This window comes from Pseudorca crassidens, chromosome 10 (genome assembly GCF_039906515.1).
Source record: "Pseudorca crassidens isolate mPseCra1 chromosome 10, mPseCra1.hap1, whole genome shotgun sequence".
In the NCBI taxonomy this organism is placed as follows: Eukaryota; Metazoa; Chordata; class Mammalia; order Artiodactyla; family Delphinidae; genus Pseudorca; species Pseudorca crassidens.
In genome coordinates this window covers 68,421,170-68,439,869 of record NC_090305.1, presented here as the reverse complement: position 1 = coordinate 68,439,869, position 18,700 = coordinate 68,421,170, and the positions used below count along the sequence as shown (strand labels likewise).

Below are 18,700 nucleotides of genomic sequence, written 5' to 3'. Positions count from 1 at the left end.
AGAACAAGATTCCCACACTTTTTGTTACTAACCACATGGATAAACTATTTTTTGATCATACGCCTAAGTATATATTTATAAATTGTATACTTGTACTACTATGTCAGTATGCAAAAACAAAAGGGGTTACTTTTAAAAAGGAAGTCAAGAAATGAGCAAAAGTTTTGATATTTCCCACTTGATAGTCTTGCTTGCTCTCAGGTGGATATGTGTTGCTCTGAATGCAACACATTCAGAGTGTGATGCTGGAGAATTTTGCCTATGGTTTTGGAGATTATGGCCTCCTCAGAAGCCTTGGGTATGGCGGCCCCTCCTCTTCACATTACCCAGGGTTCCCGTCTGAGATCTCTTCTTCCCTTCGGGGCTGGATTCTCGATGTTGCCCTATTCACTCACTGGTGAATCTTGTCGCTGCAGGTACAGGTGCAGGTACAGCAGTCTCCGCAGCAGGTCTCGGCTCAGCAGCTCTCCCCGCAGCTCACCGTTCACCAACCTGCTGAGCAGCCCATCCATGTCCAGGTGCAGATCCAAGGCCAAGCAGCACAGCCGACAGCCCCCTCCATCCAGACCCCATCTCTGCAGAGCCCCAGCCCTTCGCAGCTGCAGGCGGCCCAGATCCAGGTGCAGCACATGCAGGCGGCCCAGCAGATCCAGGCTGCAGAGATCCCAGAGGAGCACATCCCACATCAACAGATCCAGGCTCAGCTGGTGGCTGGCCAGTCTCTTGCTGGGGGTCAGCAGATCCAAATCCAGACTGTGGGTGCCCTTTCCCCACCACCGTCCCAGCAGGGCTCACCTCGGGAAGGGGAGCGGCGGGTTGGCACGGCCAGTGTCCTCCAGCCAGTGAAGAAGCGCAAAGTGGACATGCCCATCACTGTGTCCTACGCCATCTCAGGGCAGCCGGTGGCCACCGTGCTGGCCATTCCACAGGGCCAGCAGCAGAGTTATGTGTCTTTGAGGCCCGACTTACTAACAGTAGACAGTGCCCACCTGTACAGTGCCACTGGGACCATTACCAGCCCTACAGGAGAAACTTGGACCATACCTGTTTACTCTGCCCAGCCCCGGGGGGACCCTCAGCAGCAGAGCATTACTCACATTGCCATTCCCCAGGAAGCCTACAACGCAGTTCACGTCAGTGGCTCACCCACAGCCCTGGCAGCTGTAAAGCTGGAGGATGACAAGGAGAAGATGGTGGGCACCACGTCTGTAGTGAAAAACTCCCATGAAGAGGTAGTGCAGACCCTTGCAAACTCTCTCTTTCCAGCACAGTTCATGAATGGCAACATCCACATTCCAGTGGCTGTGCAGGCCGTGGCAGGCACATACCAGAATACAGCTCAGACTGTCCATATATGGGACCCTCAGCAGCAGCCACAACAACAAACCCCCCAGGAACAGACGCCACCGCCACCACAGCAGCAGCAGCAGCAGCAGCAGCTCCAGGTTACTTGTTCAGTAAGTGAGACTTATCTGTAGGGCAGCCTGCTCCCTCAGGGCCCAGTGCAACACAGAACTTGCCTGGTAATCTCTTTCGCCTCTGGCTTGTTTACAGGAATGACGTTGGTCTTGCAGTAATACAGTATTTAGTATTTTAATTAGAGTTGGGGAGAGGGGACAGGAATGGCAAGTGAAGCTGTGGAACGGCAGGAATTCTAGCCTGGTACCTGAAGGTAAATGAAATGACCAGTAACTGCTTTGGGGATAGATGCCTGGAGTGCTTTTTTTGTGATCTCTTTAGGAAGGGTAAACTTCTAGGTAGAGACTAATGGGTCACCCCAAGTGTTATCTCTGTCCCAGAAGCTGCTTTCTGCATCACAAATGAACAGATCTAGTGGAACCCCTGTAGTTTAGCACACAGGCTCTAAACTCTTCACAGTTGAGAGGGTGTTAAATTGTTCCTCCTTTAGTTGTCATCTAAAGATGGACTACACTGGACACAGTATAAGTGAATTATGAGATCTAAAATACTTTCTGGTGGGCCTGTTAAAAGTGATCATCTTTGGGGAATTCCCTGGTGATCCAGCGGTTAGGACTCCACACTGCCACTGCAGGGGGCATGGATTTGATCCCTGGTTGGGGAATTAAGATTCCCTCAAGGCATGTAACATGGCCCCCCCAAAAAAAAAAAAAGTGATCATCTTGGGAGTCTTGAATAAGCCCCCTTATGCAGTGGGACTTTCCAACCGTGTTTTTACGTTCCTTAAAAAATAGTTAAGACAAGCCATGGTTAATTGAGTTTTCTGTCATGGCAGCTATGTTGAGCTAAGTTGTTTTGTTTTTTTTAATAAATTTATTTTATTTTTGGCTGTGTTGGGTCTTCATTGCTGCACACGGGCTTTCTCTAGTTGTGGCGAGCAGGGGCTACTCTTCATTGCGGTGTGTATGCCTCTCATTGTGGAGGCTTCTCCTGTTGCAGAGCACGGACTCTAGGTGCGCAGGCCTCAGCAGTTGTGGCTCGTGGGCTCTAGAGCGCAGACTCAGTAGTTGTGGTACACGGCTCAGCTGCTCCATGGCATGTGGCATCCTCCCAGACGAGGCCTCGAACCCGTGTCCCCTACTTTGGCAGGTGGACTCCCAGCCACTGCACCACCAGGGAAGCCCTGAGCTAAATTTTTTAACTTTTTATTTTGAAATGATTTTAGATTTATAGAAAAGTTGCAAAAATAAAACTGTTGAAAAATTTTTTTTAAAAGAGGCACTTTTTTAAAATTTATTTTTGGCTACGTTAGGTCTTCATTGCTGCGCATGGGCTTTCTCTAGTTGCAGTGAGCGGGGGCTACTCATTGTGGTGGCTTCTCTTGTTGTGAAGCACTGGCTCTAGGCGCACGGGCTTCAGTAGTTGTGTCACGTAGGCTCAGTAGTTGTGGCTCGTGGGCTCCAGAGCACAGGCCCAGTAGTTGTGGCGCACAGGCTTATTTCCTCTGCGGCATGTAGGAATCTTCCCGGACCAGGGATCGAACCCGTGTCCCCTGCATTGGCAGGTGGATTCTCAACCACTGTGCCACCAGGAAAGCCCAGAACTGTTGAAATTTTAACTTTAAAATTGCTTGGCTCTTTTATCTTTTCTAATTGTTAATCTTCTTAAGGCTATCACAGATCCACCTTTTAAGACTGTTAGTAAAGTTTCTGGTCCCTTGTCTAGCAGACATTTAGAGTGGATGGAGGGCCTCTGGTCTCATGGGACTGGTGAAGGTAGTGTGCCTCAGCACAGGAGCTCTGGGAATGCATGTGAGGGAGCTGGCACAAACAAAGCACTGTTAGACCAGGGACCACACTCAGAAACTCAAGACGTAAATGATTGGGTAAGCAAAAGCTGACCGAGTGGTTTCATAGAGGCAACAGTATGTTAATCTTAAGTGACTTTGTTAAGGACCTATTAAATATCCAGCTGTCAGGCCTAGAAGTAGAACAAGACAGTGTCATTGCTTCGGGTAGCTTATAGTGTAGTGGAAGTGAGAACATATGATTTGTTTCTGTAAAGTATAAAGCAGCATAATCAAGTGTGACAACGTGTGCTACACACACAAAGTCAAGCTGGGAATTCAGAAATCAATCTAGGTTAAATGTCAGCAGAGGTATCTTTGTGGAAAAAATGGCATTTGATCTCTAGTTTATAGCTTAGATTGACAGAAGGATGGAGCAGGATGAATAAGAGCCAGGGGTGGACACAAGTGATATGGCCTAGGTTAACATGAGAGGAGGAGAACCATGGGAGAGGGTTTAGTACAGGGGGCAAAGGGGCTATCTTCCCGAAGTGAAGAGCTGATACGATCTGTGGTAGGAAAATTTTCCAGAATCCTAAGAGTCGTGGTAATAAGAAGAATCAATTACTGGTGTGTAGAATTGATTGCATATAGGAGAGACCGGACAGGTGACTTGTAATGGTGCTCTGTGCTGACCTTTTGCTGACAGGGATGGAGCATATCAGGCCTCTCCTCTGCTCTCCTGGGCCTGATGTTCCAATTTGCAATTCAGGACTCTTGTTGCTCATTGGGCTCTGCTTGTAATTTGCACATCTGGGCCCTTCAGCAGGAAAATCTTTTCTAGAGTTCATTTTAGTAAGTTCATTTTAGCATTCTTCATGTTCTTCAGAGGCTGTGTCTCCTTTGGCAAAGTCTTATAGCGACGTATGTCAAGGGTTATTACCAGAAAAAGAAAAATTGGGAAGAATACCCATCATGCAGGAAAGATGAGTTTGTCCATTTACACCACAAATATCCCTCTGCTCTCCTTATCAGGCTCTGTTCTAGGTGCTGGGAAACAGAGGTGAATAAGAGAGTCTGCCCTTGGAGCCCTCGTAGCCCATGGGAAGATAATTGTGCTGTGATGTGAGTTGAACCCTAAGGAGCGCTGATGTGTTCCTTCACCTGGCATACCCTTTTTGAAAGCTCTTTTATATCCTATCTTTAAAACCAGATTTGTGGCTAAACCTCCCTCCCTTGACCTCACACCCACCTCCATCTGTTCCCCTATTTCTCCACTTTACTTTATTCCCAGAGTTCTCAAAAGGATTATCTGCACAGGCTGACTCTACTTGCTAACCAGTTTTCCCTTCAACTCATGACTGGGTCTGCTCTTGTTAAGGTCATCAGTGACCTACCTCCCCGTGGCCAGATACAACAGACGTGTCTGTTTTTATCTCACTTATAGCAACACACAGCACAACAGACCATGCCTGCCTTCTTGAAACTCTCCTTTGGACTTCCATGTTATTATGCACTCCTGGTCTTCCTCCTACCCCACTGGTTATTTTTCCTTCTCAGGAGACTTTGCTGAAGCCTCCTTCTCTTCTGTCTGAGCCATACATGTTGTTTCTCAAAGCTCTGTACTAACCCTCTTTTCTCCCTAAGGGATTTCTCTCCATTGTCATGATTTTCAGAATCCTCTAGATGTCTGCTGCAGAAGGTGATAATCACTGACACTATCTGCCAGGCACTGTCCTTAGTGTTGCATATATTAACTCATTTAATTCTCACACCAACCTTAAGAAGTGTGTACTACTATCTCCATTTTACAAATGAAGAAACTGAGGCACAGAGAGATTAAACAACAAGGCCAAAGCCACCTTTTAGTAAGTGGGAGAGTTGGCATTCAGCCTTGGACAGGCTGGCTCTAGAGCCCATGTCTTATACCATGTACTGCATTAACACACAGATCTTTATCCCTAGACTGTACCTTTCCCCTTAGGACCTTTCCCATACATTCAGCAGCCTACTTATTTATTTACTTGCATTTGTTAAACATATCTCAGCACTTCATTAGCATCCCCTCTACTACTATCAAAAACTATCCCATCTCAAAAAGTGATACCATCATCCACCCATTTGTTTAAGCCAGAAACTCAGGAGTCATCCTTGAGATCCTTGAGTCTGCTTTACTGTACTCCTCACAGCCAATTCATCAGCAAGCCACATTGATTCTAAATCATTTCACTGCCACCATCCTGGTCTTGGCCACCAGCACCTACTTCCACTTTTGCTCTTTAATCCATTTTCTACAGCTCAAGAATAATTTCCTTAAAATGTAAGATTATGTCACTTCCCAACTTAAAACTCTTTTAAGGTCTCCATTACAAATAGGAAAAACTCTACACCAAGTGTAGAAGGCCTTACTTGAATCAGTAGTTTTCAACCTGGATGAGACTTCTACTTCCCCTACCTACTGATAGACATTTGAACATGTGTAGAAGAATTTTCGTTGTCGGGATGATTCGGAGTGTTACATGTAGTGGGTGGAGGCACACAGTGAAGGGACCCTGGCTAATAAGACAGAGAAGCACTGCCCTAAATCCTCTGGCCCCCACCTACTTACCCAGTCAGACTCCTACTAGATTTCTAGCTTGGGTAGATGGTGTTGCCATTGAACAAGGTAAGAGAGGGAGCTCTGAGGAGAATACTTCTGGATGGGCAAAGTGATGAATTCTCTCCGTAGATGTTAATGTGAGGTGGCTTTCAGATGTTCAGCTGGAGATGTACAGTACCCACTGGGTATATTAAGGGACCGTCTAGCTTAGAGTCACAGAGTTAGCAATCATTTCCACAAACATGGAGATCTAAACTGGGAAGGTGGTTGAGACTCACCAAGGAGAATGGTAGTTGAACTGAGAAGTGTGTCTAGAGGGGAGCTCCAGGGTTGACAGACATTTAAGGGCCTAGCACTGGTATTTCTTTATTTCCTTGTTTGATCATGTATCTTATATCAAAGCTAGTAGGGTAGTTTTTATTTTTATTTATTGATAAGCAAATTTGTGTCATGAATAAATTATTTTGCCTTCAATTTGAATGATTTGGCTTTCTTCAGCCCTTTAGTAGGCCCTGGCTTGGAAAATTGCTCAAGGGAATTTGTTCCCAATGTAGATAGATGTGTGAGACCCAAGAACCTGTGCTTTGTATCTGTATTGGTGTCTGTCCTGCCTGATGGGGATTGTGATTGAAGGTCATGGACATTCTCTGCCCCTTTGGCTGCATGGTTTGGCTGTCAGACCGTTGAGGATGGGACTACTCTTCCTTTGGAGGCAGGAAGGTAAAACAGTGCCTCCTGTCTCTAGAAAATGTCCTTATAAGCCAAAGCAGTATTATTGAGAGGAACATGAAGGATGATTTTCAACCATGACTGGACATTAGAATCACCTGGAGAGCTTTTAAAAATACTGCTGGCAGGCTTCCACCTTCGACCAGTTAAATCAGAATCTCTGTGGATAAGGCCCAGGCATGGGTGTTTTTTAAAATCAGCCAGATGATTTTAAGGTGCAACCAAGTTTAACAGTCTGGACACTTGGTACTCAAAGTATAGTCTGCAGACCAGCTCCCTTATTTGGGAGCTTGTTAGAAATGCAGAATCTCAGGTCCCACCTGCGATCTTTCTAATTAGAATCTGCATTTTAATAAAATCCCCAAGGGGTTTATTTGCGCATTGTAGTTTGATGAGCAGTGCTTTGTGCCAGTAAGTTCTGAGCAGTGACTAAACGTTAGAATTGCCTTTTTACGTGGGAAGGTTTTAAAAAGACTGATACCTCTTTAAAAAGAGATTCTGGGGTGGAGCTCAGGTATTGGTGTTTTTAAATCAGAGATTCAGGGCTTCCCTGGTGGCACAGTGGTTGAGAGTCCGCCTGCCAATGCAGGGGACACGGGTTCGTGTCCCAGTCCGGGAAGATCCCACATGCCGCGGAGCGGCTGGGCCCGTGAGCCATGGCCGCTGAGCCTGTGCATCCGGAGCCTGTGCTCCACAACGGGAGAGGCCACAACAGTGAGAGGACTGCATACCACAGAAAAAAAAAAAAAATCAGAGATTCAAAAGTACAGCCAAGACTAAGGAGCTTTGCACTAGTCTTTGCTGTCTCTGGAGTAAAGAATAGAACTCCATAGGTTCTTGGAAGTACGACAGCAAGGAGAAGAGAGGTTTTTTAATTAAAAGAACTATAACTTTTTTTTTTGAGATTTTTTTTTTTTAGAACAGTTTTAGACTTACAGAAAAATTACAGAATTTCCATAAACCCCACACCCAATTTCTGCAGTTATTAACATCTAACATTAGTATGGTACATTTGTGTTTTTTTTTTTGTTTTTTACTATAAGTAACATTTTTCCAGCAGTTTTGCCAAAAGGCCTTTTGACACATTTTGATGGTTTCTCTCTCATAGGCTCAAACTGTCCAAGTTGCTGAAGTTGAACCACAGTCACAGCCACAGCCTTCCCCAGAACTTCTGCTTCCAAATTCTCTGAAGCCAGAAGAAGGGCTTGAAGTATGGAAAAACTGGGCACAGACCAAGAACGCTGAGCTAGAGAAGGATGCTCAGAACAGACTGGCGCCCATTGGGAGTAAGTGTTTGGGAGGGAAAGAGGGTTGGACTCTGGCAAAAATGCAATGGTACTTAAGCAGCAGGAGGACAGAATGGCAGGAAAGTGGTGTCCCTTGGCTCTCTGGGCACTAGGGCGCACCATCTGAAATAGTATGCTGAATTCAAGACAAGCAACAAGCAGGCCGGACCTACTATAAATGAGCAGAATTTGTGGGGTTTGCCCAAGATCAGGCATTTTTGTACACATGGATTTCTGGGACAGAGAGACTTCTGGGAGGAGATATGAATTAGTGAGTGCACTCAGGGGCCCTCTTCCTTAGCATTATCCTCACGTACTTCCTCATATTACAGAGGGTGGATTTTGTGTTTTTGCTTTCATGTCTTGGTCCTAATAATAATTGGGGGGATACGTGAGGTAGGAAGGATTTTGGTAAGGAAACCCTTTGTGTAATAGGGCAAACAGGATTATTGTCTTTGTAGGCTAGTTCTGATCGTAGATACAAGTGACCATTTTCATCCCAGCGCCTTCATGGGTGGTGTCTGCTCTGAAACCTCCTTCCAGGGATATGAGCAACCAGTAAAGGGACGGCTGTTGCCAGGACCCTCACTCACCTCTGGGGCTTGTGTTGCAGGGCGTCAGTTGCTGCGATTCCAGGAAGATCTCATCTCTTCTGCTGTGGCCGAGTTGAATTATGGGCTCTGTCTAATGACACGGGAAGCTCGAAATGGAGAAGGTGAACCCTATGACCCAGATGTGCTGTACTATATTTTCCTGTGTATTCAAAAGGTAGGAAACAGAACTTCACAGGAACATGTTTCAGCTGTGTTCCCATTGGGTATTTGCTGGGTAGTCAAATTAGTAAAATGACAGGCAAGTGTTTACAATAAAGACATTCTCTTTCAACTATATAGTGAATTTTTAAATGTATGTTTTTTAAAATTGGAAAAGATCTACATGTTCACTTTAAAAAATAAAACATCATCATAATCCCACTATCTAGAGAAACATCTATTAAAATATTTGATATATTACCTTAGAGCCTTTTTTTATCATGGAACATTTATAGAACCCTTTTCATTAAAGTAAACATGTAGTTTGCAGGAAAGCAGTTTATCCATAACAAAGTCTCGTGCTGACATGTAGCTTGTCTTCTCATTGTTTCTTGCATTAATGCAAAATAATTATTTGGAAGTGTCTAGCTAGAATATACAACTGTAGTTAGGTTGTCAGGACATCTAGGATGAAGATTAACAAATTCATTTTAGGACTGGCAGTTTAGGAGAGCAGAGGTGGATTTCTTAGTGTTTGAATGCTATTGTGGAGAAGCCCACAGTATGATGGAAGAACACTTGCTAACTAGGACTCACCCTGTTGCTTAGGCCTGAGAAAAGCCCATCTCCCACTTTGTTCCTCTTTCTTAACCAGTCACCCAGAGCACTGGGTGAAATGCTCTACATGCTTTGTCTCATTCCATGCTCTCTCACTCCTGGAAGGCAGGCACAGTCATCTCCTTTTACAAACAAGGAAACTGAGCCCCCAAAGTTAAAAGACTCCCATGAGTTACTAAACTTATACCACAGCTAATAAGAGGCTGGCCCTGGAGCCCACATCATGATTTTTGCTACCACAAGACAATGCCTTGCTTGGGTGAAATAGCATTCACAAAATCTGCCCCATTGACCCAATCTCAAGAGTGTTGTGAGAGTCAGTTCACATCCTGAAGTATACTGTGAAAGTGCCGCACACTGGACAGTTTTTTTTTTAAATTTATTTATTTGGCTGCGTTGGCTCTTTGTCATGGCACGTAGGATTTTTGTTGCGGCGTGTGGACTTCTCTCTAGTTGTGGTGCATGGGCTCAGTAGCCCCGCAGCATGTGGGATCTTAGTTCCCCAATGAGGGATCGAACCCAAGTCCCCTGCATTGGAAGACAGATTCTTAACCACTGGACCACCAGGGAAGTCCCTGCTGGACAGTTTTGACTTGGTGTGTTGGTTTGTTAATGGGGGAGGAATGGGTAGGGAGAGGTGAGGGTACTGGTAGAAAAATGTTTGCTTCCCCACAACAACTTGCCCAAGAGACTACTGACAACTTTTATTGATTATTTTTCTTTTAGTATCTTTTTGAAAATGGACGGGTTGATGACATTTTCTCTGATCTTTATTACGTTCGATTCACGGAGTGGCTGCATGAAGTTCTGAAGGACGTTCAGCCCCGAGTCACTCCACTTGGTAAGAATCTTCCTAGTCCTTGGATGTCTTTAGCACCTGGGTTTTAAAAAGATCACCTGGGGGGGAAAAAAAAGATCAGCTACTTGTGTGGCTAGCTGTGATATAGCCTGTGGGTGAGGAGGCTATAAATCCCAGGCACCTAACATCAGTCTCTGTGTTGCTTGGCCTGATGTGGCTCACCAGACAGAGAATCTGGCTGGTTCCAGTGTGGCAAGGACACAGGGGCATGCAGAGTGTGGGGTAGTTACTCCATTTTTTTTCCCTATTAAAATTTATTGATTCAAATTAGAATCCTTGTAAAAATTAAGAATTATAAACTACTTCATCTGTAGGTTAATTATATTACATATTGAGTTTTTTCCCCCTTATGTTTAAATATACATTCTACATATATAGAACATAATTTTTGCTTTACCCATGGATAACCTGGGCAGCATGTTGTGTTGGAAAGAACATGAGTTTCGCAGTAGAATGTTTGAGGTGTTTTTTTTTTTTTTTTTTTTTTAAATAAACTATTTTTGAGAGCAGTTTTAGGTTTACAGGAAAACTGAGCAGGAGATACAGAGAATCCCATATACTCCCTCACACAGCGTTTCCCCTATTAGTAGTACCTTGTATTAGTGTAGTGTATTTGTTAAAATTGATGAGCCAATGTTTGGTACATTATTATTAACTAAAGTCTGAAGTTTACATTAGAGTTCACTCCTTGGGTTGTATCTTCTGTGGGTTTTGACAAATGTATAATGACATGTATCTACAATTCAGTATCATACAGAAGTTTCACTGCTTTAAAATCCCCCATGCTCCACTTATTCATCCCTCCCTCCATTCCCCTGACTCTCTAGCAATCTCTGATCTTTTTTACTGTCTCCATAATCTTGCCTTTTCCAGAATGTCATATAGTTAGAATAATTTAGTGTTAATTTCTTTCAATAACTTCATTTAATGCTCCTGCATGTCTTTTCATGGCTTGATAGCTCATTTCTTTTTTTTGCTGAATAACATTCCATTTTATGAATGTGCCACAGTTTGTTTATCCATTCACCTATTAAAGGACATTTTGGTTGTTTCCACGTTTCGGTAATTATGAATAAAGCTGCTGTAAACATTGTGTGCAGGTCTTTGGTGAAAGAATAGACAGATCCGTGGAACAGAATAGAGAGTCCAGAAGTAGAACCACACGAATATAACCAATTTATCTTTGACCAGGGGGCAAAGGCAGTTAAATGGAGAAAGGATAGTCTTTTGTTTTGTTTTCTTTTATTTTTTTTGGCCTCGCCATGTGGCTTGCGGGATCTTAGTTCCCTGACCGCGGATTGAACCTGGGCCATGCAGTGAAAAGCACCAAGTCCTAACCACTGGACCGCCAGGGATTCCCAAGATAGTCTTTTCAACTAACGCTGCTGGAACAACTGGACATGCACATATTTTTTAAAAAAATGAATCATAGACCTAAATGTAAAGGTATAAAAACTCCTAGAAGATAAAATAGGAGAAAATCTAGGTGACCTCAGGTTTGTTGGTAACTTTTTAGATACAACACAAAAAGCACAATCTGTGAAACGAAAAAATTGGTAAGTTGGACTTTATTAAAATTTAAAAAACAAACAAACAAAAACTTACTCTCTGTGAAAGACATTGTTAAGAGAATGAAAAGACAAGCCACAGACTGGGAGGAAATCTTTGCAAAACACATATCTGATAAAGGACTGGGATCCAAAATATATAAAAAACCCTTAACAGTCAACAATAACAAAACAAAGAACCCAATTAAAAAATGGGTCAAGGATCTGAACAGTTGCCTCACCAAAGAAGCTGGCAGGTAAGTATATGAAAAGATATTTAGCATATATCATCAGGAAATGGCAAATTAGAACAGTGATGGGAGTTCCCTGGTGGCCTACTGATTAGGATTTGGAGCTTTCACTGTCGTGCCTCGGGTTCAGTTGCCTGGTCGTGGAACTGAGATTACGCAAGCCACGTGGCACAGCATGCATAAATACATACATACATACATACATACAGTAATGTACCACTATATACCTATTAGAATGGCTGAATTCGCAAGCATTCTCTTACCTTAGGATCCAGCAGTCATGCTTCTTTGTATTTACCCAAATGAGTTGAAAACCTTATGTCCACACGAATATCTGAGTTTTAATCCTGGCTCTGGATTTAATAAAATGTGTGTTTAACTTTCTCTTAATCTTTTTTTAAAATTGAGATATAGTTGACATATAACATTATATTAGTTTCAGGTGTACAACAATGATTTGATACAGTATGTATATATTGCAAAGTGATTTAGTCTAGTTAACATTTGTCGTCATAGTTACATGCTTAACCTTTTAAAAAAAATATTGTTTAAACATTTTTTGAGTGCCTACTATGTGCCAGGCAGTTCCAGGTGTACATAATATAATTCAGTAGTGAACAAAATGAAGCTTACAGTCTAACGGGCGAGACTGTATAAATAATCACATTAATTTATGATAATTAAGTGCTTTGAAGAACAAAGCACAGAGAATGGAAAGTATTACGGGTACATTAGGAGGGAGGCCTCTCTGAGGGGATGTCATTAGAACAGACACCTGAGTAAGTGAATCACTGTATGTGATCTGCAAAATTTCAAACCAAGTCTGGCTATATAAAGTTTGCTTTTTAAAACATTTTATTATGGAAATTTCAAGCACATACAAAATAAACAGAATAAATTAGTGACACTCCCATGTACCCGTGGCAAATCTTGTTCCATATATACACTGCCTGTTCCCCGCACCGTGTTATTTTGAAGTAAATCCCAGACACTTTATCCTTAAATATTTTAATATGTTATTGACATTCCACAATGCCATTATTATACTTTTTTAAAAAAAGATAAGTCCATAATGTCATCAAATTCTACCCTTTGTTCGAATTTCTAATTGTCCCATAAATATCAGAATTTTATTTGTTTGAGTCAAGTTGCAGATGAGGTCCGCACGTTGAAATTGCTGTAATACCTTTTAATGTTTAGCTTTAATCTTTAATTTCCCCCTTGATTATTTTTCTTGCAATTTATTTATGGAAGAAAATAGCCTTTTAAAAAGTCTAATTTTTGCTATTATATCTCCATGCTGTAATTTAACATATTCTTCTGTCCCCTGTATTTACAGTTAATTGGTAGTTGCATATAAAGACTTGATTAATCAAGTTTTGTTTTTTTTGTGTATTTTCTTTTTGGCAAGGTTACATCATAGATGGGTTACTTACTTCCATCAGGTGCCCATAATGTCTGGATCCATTAATTCATGAGGAGTTGCAAGCAGTGGTATTCTAATGTTATCACTTCATTATTAGCTGAAATACAAAGAGAAACTTTTCCTCATGAACTCTTTGAATTCCTAGCAGTATAGATTGTATAGAAGAGACAAGATAAGGGCTTGTTTCTTCTTCTTTGTTTAGTAGTTTTCACAGTAATGAGTTGGTTCACCAGCTTCCTCCAGCTGGGTTTTTTTTGTTTGTTTAAAGAATCATTGTGAGCTAATTAATTTAAACATAATTAATATGATTCAATTCATTGCACTTGTTATCTTTAATGATGCACAAATTGTCCCATCTTTGGCCATTTGGAGCCTCTTTAAATTGGCTCTTAAGTTCATTTGACATGACCCTACTTCCTTGATTTCTGGTTTGCCAGAATGTTCCAGGCTTATCCTGGACATTTTCTGTCACCCAGTGTGGAATTGATCAGTTCTCCATGGAGCCTGGTACTTTTCAGTGTTAAATGGTATTTCGTTATCACAGTCTGGATGGTAGGAGTGCTCATTGCTCCTTGGGTTTCTAGGCCTAACTAAAAAAAATTAATATAAAATAGATCATTTTGATGCTTTGCAGTTCAGATTCAGAACTATGAGACTTTTATATGTTGTTTCCATCTGTATCTCCTTTTGCCCGTGCCAGGAGTTCTGGTTTTCAGGCATTAAAGTTCACTTTAAGTTGTGTTGTTAAGAAGTGATTATAGGGAAGTGACACCGGGTGGCAGAGTGAACCCAGGGGAAATAGGGCATGCCACGGTATGCCTGGGGCCACTCTTAGGGCTGGCCTTCCCTCCTCCCTGAGAAGGGCTGTCTTCTGTCACTCATCCCGCTTAAGATTTGTCTGAGAGCAAGGAAGTTTATCTCATTGCCATTGGGCCACAAAATAGAATAGTAGAGGCCAACATTCCCTAAAGAGATGGAAGTGCACTAATGGAGTCAGAGGGCCAGCTTTGGCAAGAACAGAGAAAAGGAATGTATTGGGCAGATCATTCCCCTGCTTCTAAGAAGTGCCACCCTCACTCCCTGCCTGGAGAATCCTGAAACTCCTGCAGAATGCTGGTGTCTGCTGCTGTTTCACCATGCCCTCAGTCCCTGGCACACATACACTTGGACATTGACTGTTGAATGAACATATGAAGGGGGCTTGATGATCAGCCCAGGTCTCATCTTCCTTTGGTGTAGACCTGCCTGCCCAGGGCTCTTGATCAAACCACTGCCTTAGCCCCTGTCCAGCTTTCAGTTAGCTTATGAACCAGGGTCTTACTGTAAAACTTGCCCTATGGAGGAAACCTATAATAGATCTGAATATCATTCTCCCCTTTTTCCAAAGGGGATGAGAATGGGTTTGCTTTCTAGAGATGGAAGACATGAGAAGTTTAACAAGGGCAAACGGGCATGTATACCAGTTCTTTGGGCCCTGGCCTGGATACCTTTGAAAGTATAATGAAAGCTCTGTACCCTCTTTTCAGAGAAGTTTGCATATATGCAGAGAGGTTGGCTTATACTTTTGGGTGTTTCTGAGGGATGTCCTTCTACCCCATATTAATCTGCAGTTAAAGGAAGAATTAACATCAGGTGAGAGTGATCATGTAGGGCAGTGGTTCTCAAAGTATGGTGTTAGGAACTTGTTGAAAACACACATTTTCGGGTCCTGCCCAGAAACTTGGGTTGGGACTCAGCTGTTTGTGTTTTAACAAGTTTTCCAGATGATTCTGCCGTATCCCAGGAAGACTTCTCCAGTTAAGCTTGTACTCCTGTGAGGTACTGTTGTGCTTCACACCTCCCATCCTGCACCTTTGAGGGACTGCCCGCCATCCTCTTGTTGTAGCAGTACTCTGTTCCTCCTAGGCTATGTCCTGCCCAGCCACGTGACTGAGGAGATGCTGTGGGAGTGCAAGCAGCTCGGCGCTCACTCCCCTTCCACCCTGCTGACCACCCTCATGTTCTTTAACACCAAGTAAGTGTTCTAGAGGCTCCATGCTTAGCCACTGCTGGCATCTACCCAGTGAAGAGGGTAGAAACTATCCAGATGGACTTCTAATACCTTTGACATATACTTGAGAGCCTTTGAGCTACTGAAAGCCCTCAGCCCCACTTGGCTACATTTTGTGTGCTGACCAGTGAGGCAGACAGCCTTGCCAGATCCCTACCATCAGTCTTGATAAGATTCCTCCACTAGACAGTGTGTTTGGGTGTGGGCTTGCCCAGATTCTGGGAGTGTGGGCAGTGGCTCCTCTGAAGCCCTGATGGCGGAGGGTAAGTCACGGTCTCCTCCTGGCACCCCTCCCTTTGCCTTGCTTTCACTTGTGGTGCAGATACTTCCTGTTGAAGACAGTGGACCAGCACATGAAGCTGGCCTTCTCCAAGGTCTTACGACAGACAAAGAAGAACCCCTCTAATCCTAAGGATAAAAGCACGAGTATTCGGTACCTGAAGGCACTTGGGATACACCAGACTGGCCAGAAAGGTAGGGGAAAGAGGTAGGGGTTGCAGAAACAGGTGCTACTAGTCCTGCCCTGCCCTTGTGCCTGGGGGACTAGTAATGAACGTGAAGATTGGGATTTGCTGGATAGGAATTTTCCATTCCCTTCTCCCCAGCCATAAACTTCAAACTCTTCTAGAAGCAGAGACGCCCCAGAAATGATAGCTGCCTTTTCCTTTTATACTCACTGCCCATGCCTCACACCCTTTTCCTTCCCAGTATTTCCTGGTTGGGATGGCTGGAAGCCTAAGGTTTCTAATCTGAGCCTGAGTAAAGGCAGTCTGATGCCATGTCTGTGGTGGTGGTGGGGTATGTTTTATAGTTACAGATGACATGTATGCAGAACAGACGGAAAATCCAGAGAATCCACTGAGATGTCCTATCAAGCTCTACGATTTCTACCTCTTTAAATGGTGAGGAGGCTCTGTTGTGACTGGGTGACGCGTGTGTGTGTGTGTGTGTGTGTGTGTGTGTGTGTGTGTGTATGCGCACGTGCCAAAGCATTCTCTAGTCACAGGCAGAGTAAAAACACACTTCTGAAAAGCTAAATATAGAAGCAACCTTATTGGTTTTCCCAAAGCATGTGCCCAGCACTGCTCCCTTATGGTCCACTTTCATGGAGAGAGGATGAAAGTAGAGGGAGGACAGTACAGAGAGGCTGTCTCTGTCACATATTGAGCATAGCCCTGCATCTTCCTGGCCTTGACCTTTCTCACCAACACTTGTCAATCTAAGGGGAACTCCTTTCCTTGGCTTTCATTCTCTCTTGCCCCTGCAGTTTGGTATATCGTCTTAACAGCAGTGCCAGAAGATCTTTCTACATTGTAGGTCTTGCCGTGTTACTTAGATTAAGACCTTTAGTGGTTTCCTTTTACTCTACAGAGAAAGACCGTAATCCTAATGTGGCCAGCAGGGCCTTTCATGTACTCTCCCTTGTTAACCTCGTGTCCGTGTAGCTCTTGGCTCTCTAGCCACACTGGCTCTTCTCCACTGAAGGGCATCATGCTCTCCCTTCCTCAAGACCTCTGCACAGAACTTTTTGCTGTTGGGCAAACCCTGCCACCCCCTGCCTGTTTAGCTAGTTAGCTCCTATCCATCCTTAAAAGAGCTTTATTAGGGAAGCATTTCCAAATTCCCTGCCTGTTCCCTCCGGCTGTTTCTTCTGTAACCCTTATCACTCTTTGTTATTTTCTTTGTCTTTATGTAACTGTTTAATTGCTGTCTGTCTCCCCTCTTACCTGTAAACTCCATAATATAGGGACTCTTGGGTCTTATTCATTTCTTTTAATATCAGCACCTAGTGCAGGCCTGGCACACAGTAGCCCTTTGATAAATCTTGAATCAGTGGATGAATAACTGTTAGAGGATGGCATGTGCTCAGTACTTAAGAGAAGTACAGCACAACGTTGAGGGGGTGTGAGTCCAGGTAAAGGCCCCAGCATCATAGCCAAGCCGAGAAGTCAGAGTCCCTCAGATCAAGTTGAGGAATTATCAATGGATGGAGTAGAGGAAACAACATAAGCAAAGACTCGGAAATAGACTTTCTGGGTGCTGAAATTCGTTCAGAGTGGGATATGGTTGGACTCAAGTAGATGAGCCCTGGGAGCCCTAGTCAGAGGAATCACACCTGGCAGTGTGTGAGGGAGGAGCAGAAGATGGGCAGCCTAACAATGGCATTTGCAGTAACTCCAAAGGGACTAGAGTTAGTGTGTGTTGGCTGCATGGAATTTAGGAGCTGTGCCACCATGCTCTCCAGAGCTTCCCATCTTTTGCAGATAGCATCTCTTCAGGAGATTCATGGTGGGAGGGTTGAGATCATGGTGGTTTTACCCAGCTTTTACCCATGTATTCTTCAGCCCCCAGAGTGTGAAAGGCCGGAATGACACCTTTTACCTGACGCCTGAGCCGGTGGTGGCCCCCAACAGCCCAATCTGGTACTCAGTCCAGCCTATCAGCAGAGAGCAGATGGGACAGATGCTGACTCGGATCCTGGTGATACGAGAAATTCAGGAGGCCATTGCGGTGGCCAACGCAAGCACCATGCACTGAGATCCCTCAGCCATGGTGCAAGGGAGACCATCCAGGAAAAAATGGACACTTTCACACTAAAGAAGAGGCCTCCATTTTTTTCTTTTCTTTTTTTATTGGTGTAGTTATGAACCCTTTCAGACTGCTTCTATTTCAAATGTAAAAGGAAACTTTGCCCCCTGTGCATCTTCATAAACCTGCTGTGGCAGACTTCTCAGCCCATGGGGGCTATGGGTTTCCTGAGAGCCAGATGTCCTAGACAGTTGCTGGCTGACTTTTTGTGTGTGGGGCCTGAGGAAAGGGCTTGGACTGTTAGGAGAAATGTCGCCCCTTCCCTTCCTCCAGAAAGATGGAATTAATGATGGATGGACCCTCCAGGGAATCTCCCCAGCTGGCTTCCACTCTGACTGGCAGACTTCGCTGACCACAGGGGAGCCATGGTCTTTTCTTTCTTCATGCTCAGACATAAACCTAGCATCTTAATGGAAGGAAAATGAGGGGAACTTCAATTATGATTTATTAAAGACAATTTCTATTACACCCTCCTTTATGACAAGTGACATTTTAGATGTTAAAGTAAAAACTTTACCATGTCTTTTTTTTTTTTTTTTTTTTTTTTGGCCTAACATTGAGGCCTTAAACCTGAGGCTTCTGTGCCTGATGGAATTCTTGTAACATACACTTGTGTATCATATAAAGATACCACTCTGTTTCTCTTATGTATTCTTAATCTAGTTGTTTATTAAGAATGACAAGCACGTCTTTTCAACATGCTAGTGAACAACGCCTCTTCATTTGGGAGGAGCCAGGCGGGGCAGTGGCAGCAAAGCCTTGCCTGTTGGACAGGGCGAGGTCCTGCGG

At 43.7% G+C, this 18,700-nt stretch overlaps 1 protein-coding gene across 2 annotated transcripts in view; it reads left to right on the top strand.

The window, feature by feature from the left end:
* The window catches only part of QRICH1 (glutamine rich 1), a 55,005-nt gene extending 36,395 nt beyond the window's left edge, over positions 1-18,610 (top strand). For both annotated transcript variants that reach the window (XM_067754346.1, XM_067754348.1), the window contains exons 3-10: positions 417-1,457; positions 7,642-7,819; positions 8,433-8,587; positions 9,916-10,030; positions 15,178-15,286; positions 15,645-15,796; positions 16,134-16,224; positions 17,668-18,610. In XM_067754346.1, coding sequence (XP_067610447.1) covers positions 417-1,457; positions 7,642-7,819; positions 8,433-8,587; positions 9,916-10,030; positions 15,178-15,286; positions 15,645-15,796; positions 16,134-16,224; positions 17,668-17,860 — 2,034 coding nt within the window. In that variant the 3' untranslated portion in view covers positions 17,861-18,610. The remainder of the gene's footprint in view (positions 1-416; positions 1,458-7,641; positions 7,820-8,432; positions 8,588-9,915; positions 10,031-15,177; positions 15,287-15,644; positions 15,797-16,133; positions 16,225-17,667) is intronic.
* Positions 18,611-18,700: the final 90 nt, after the last annotated feature.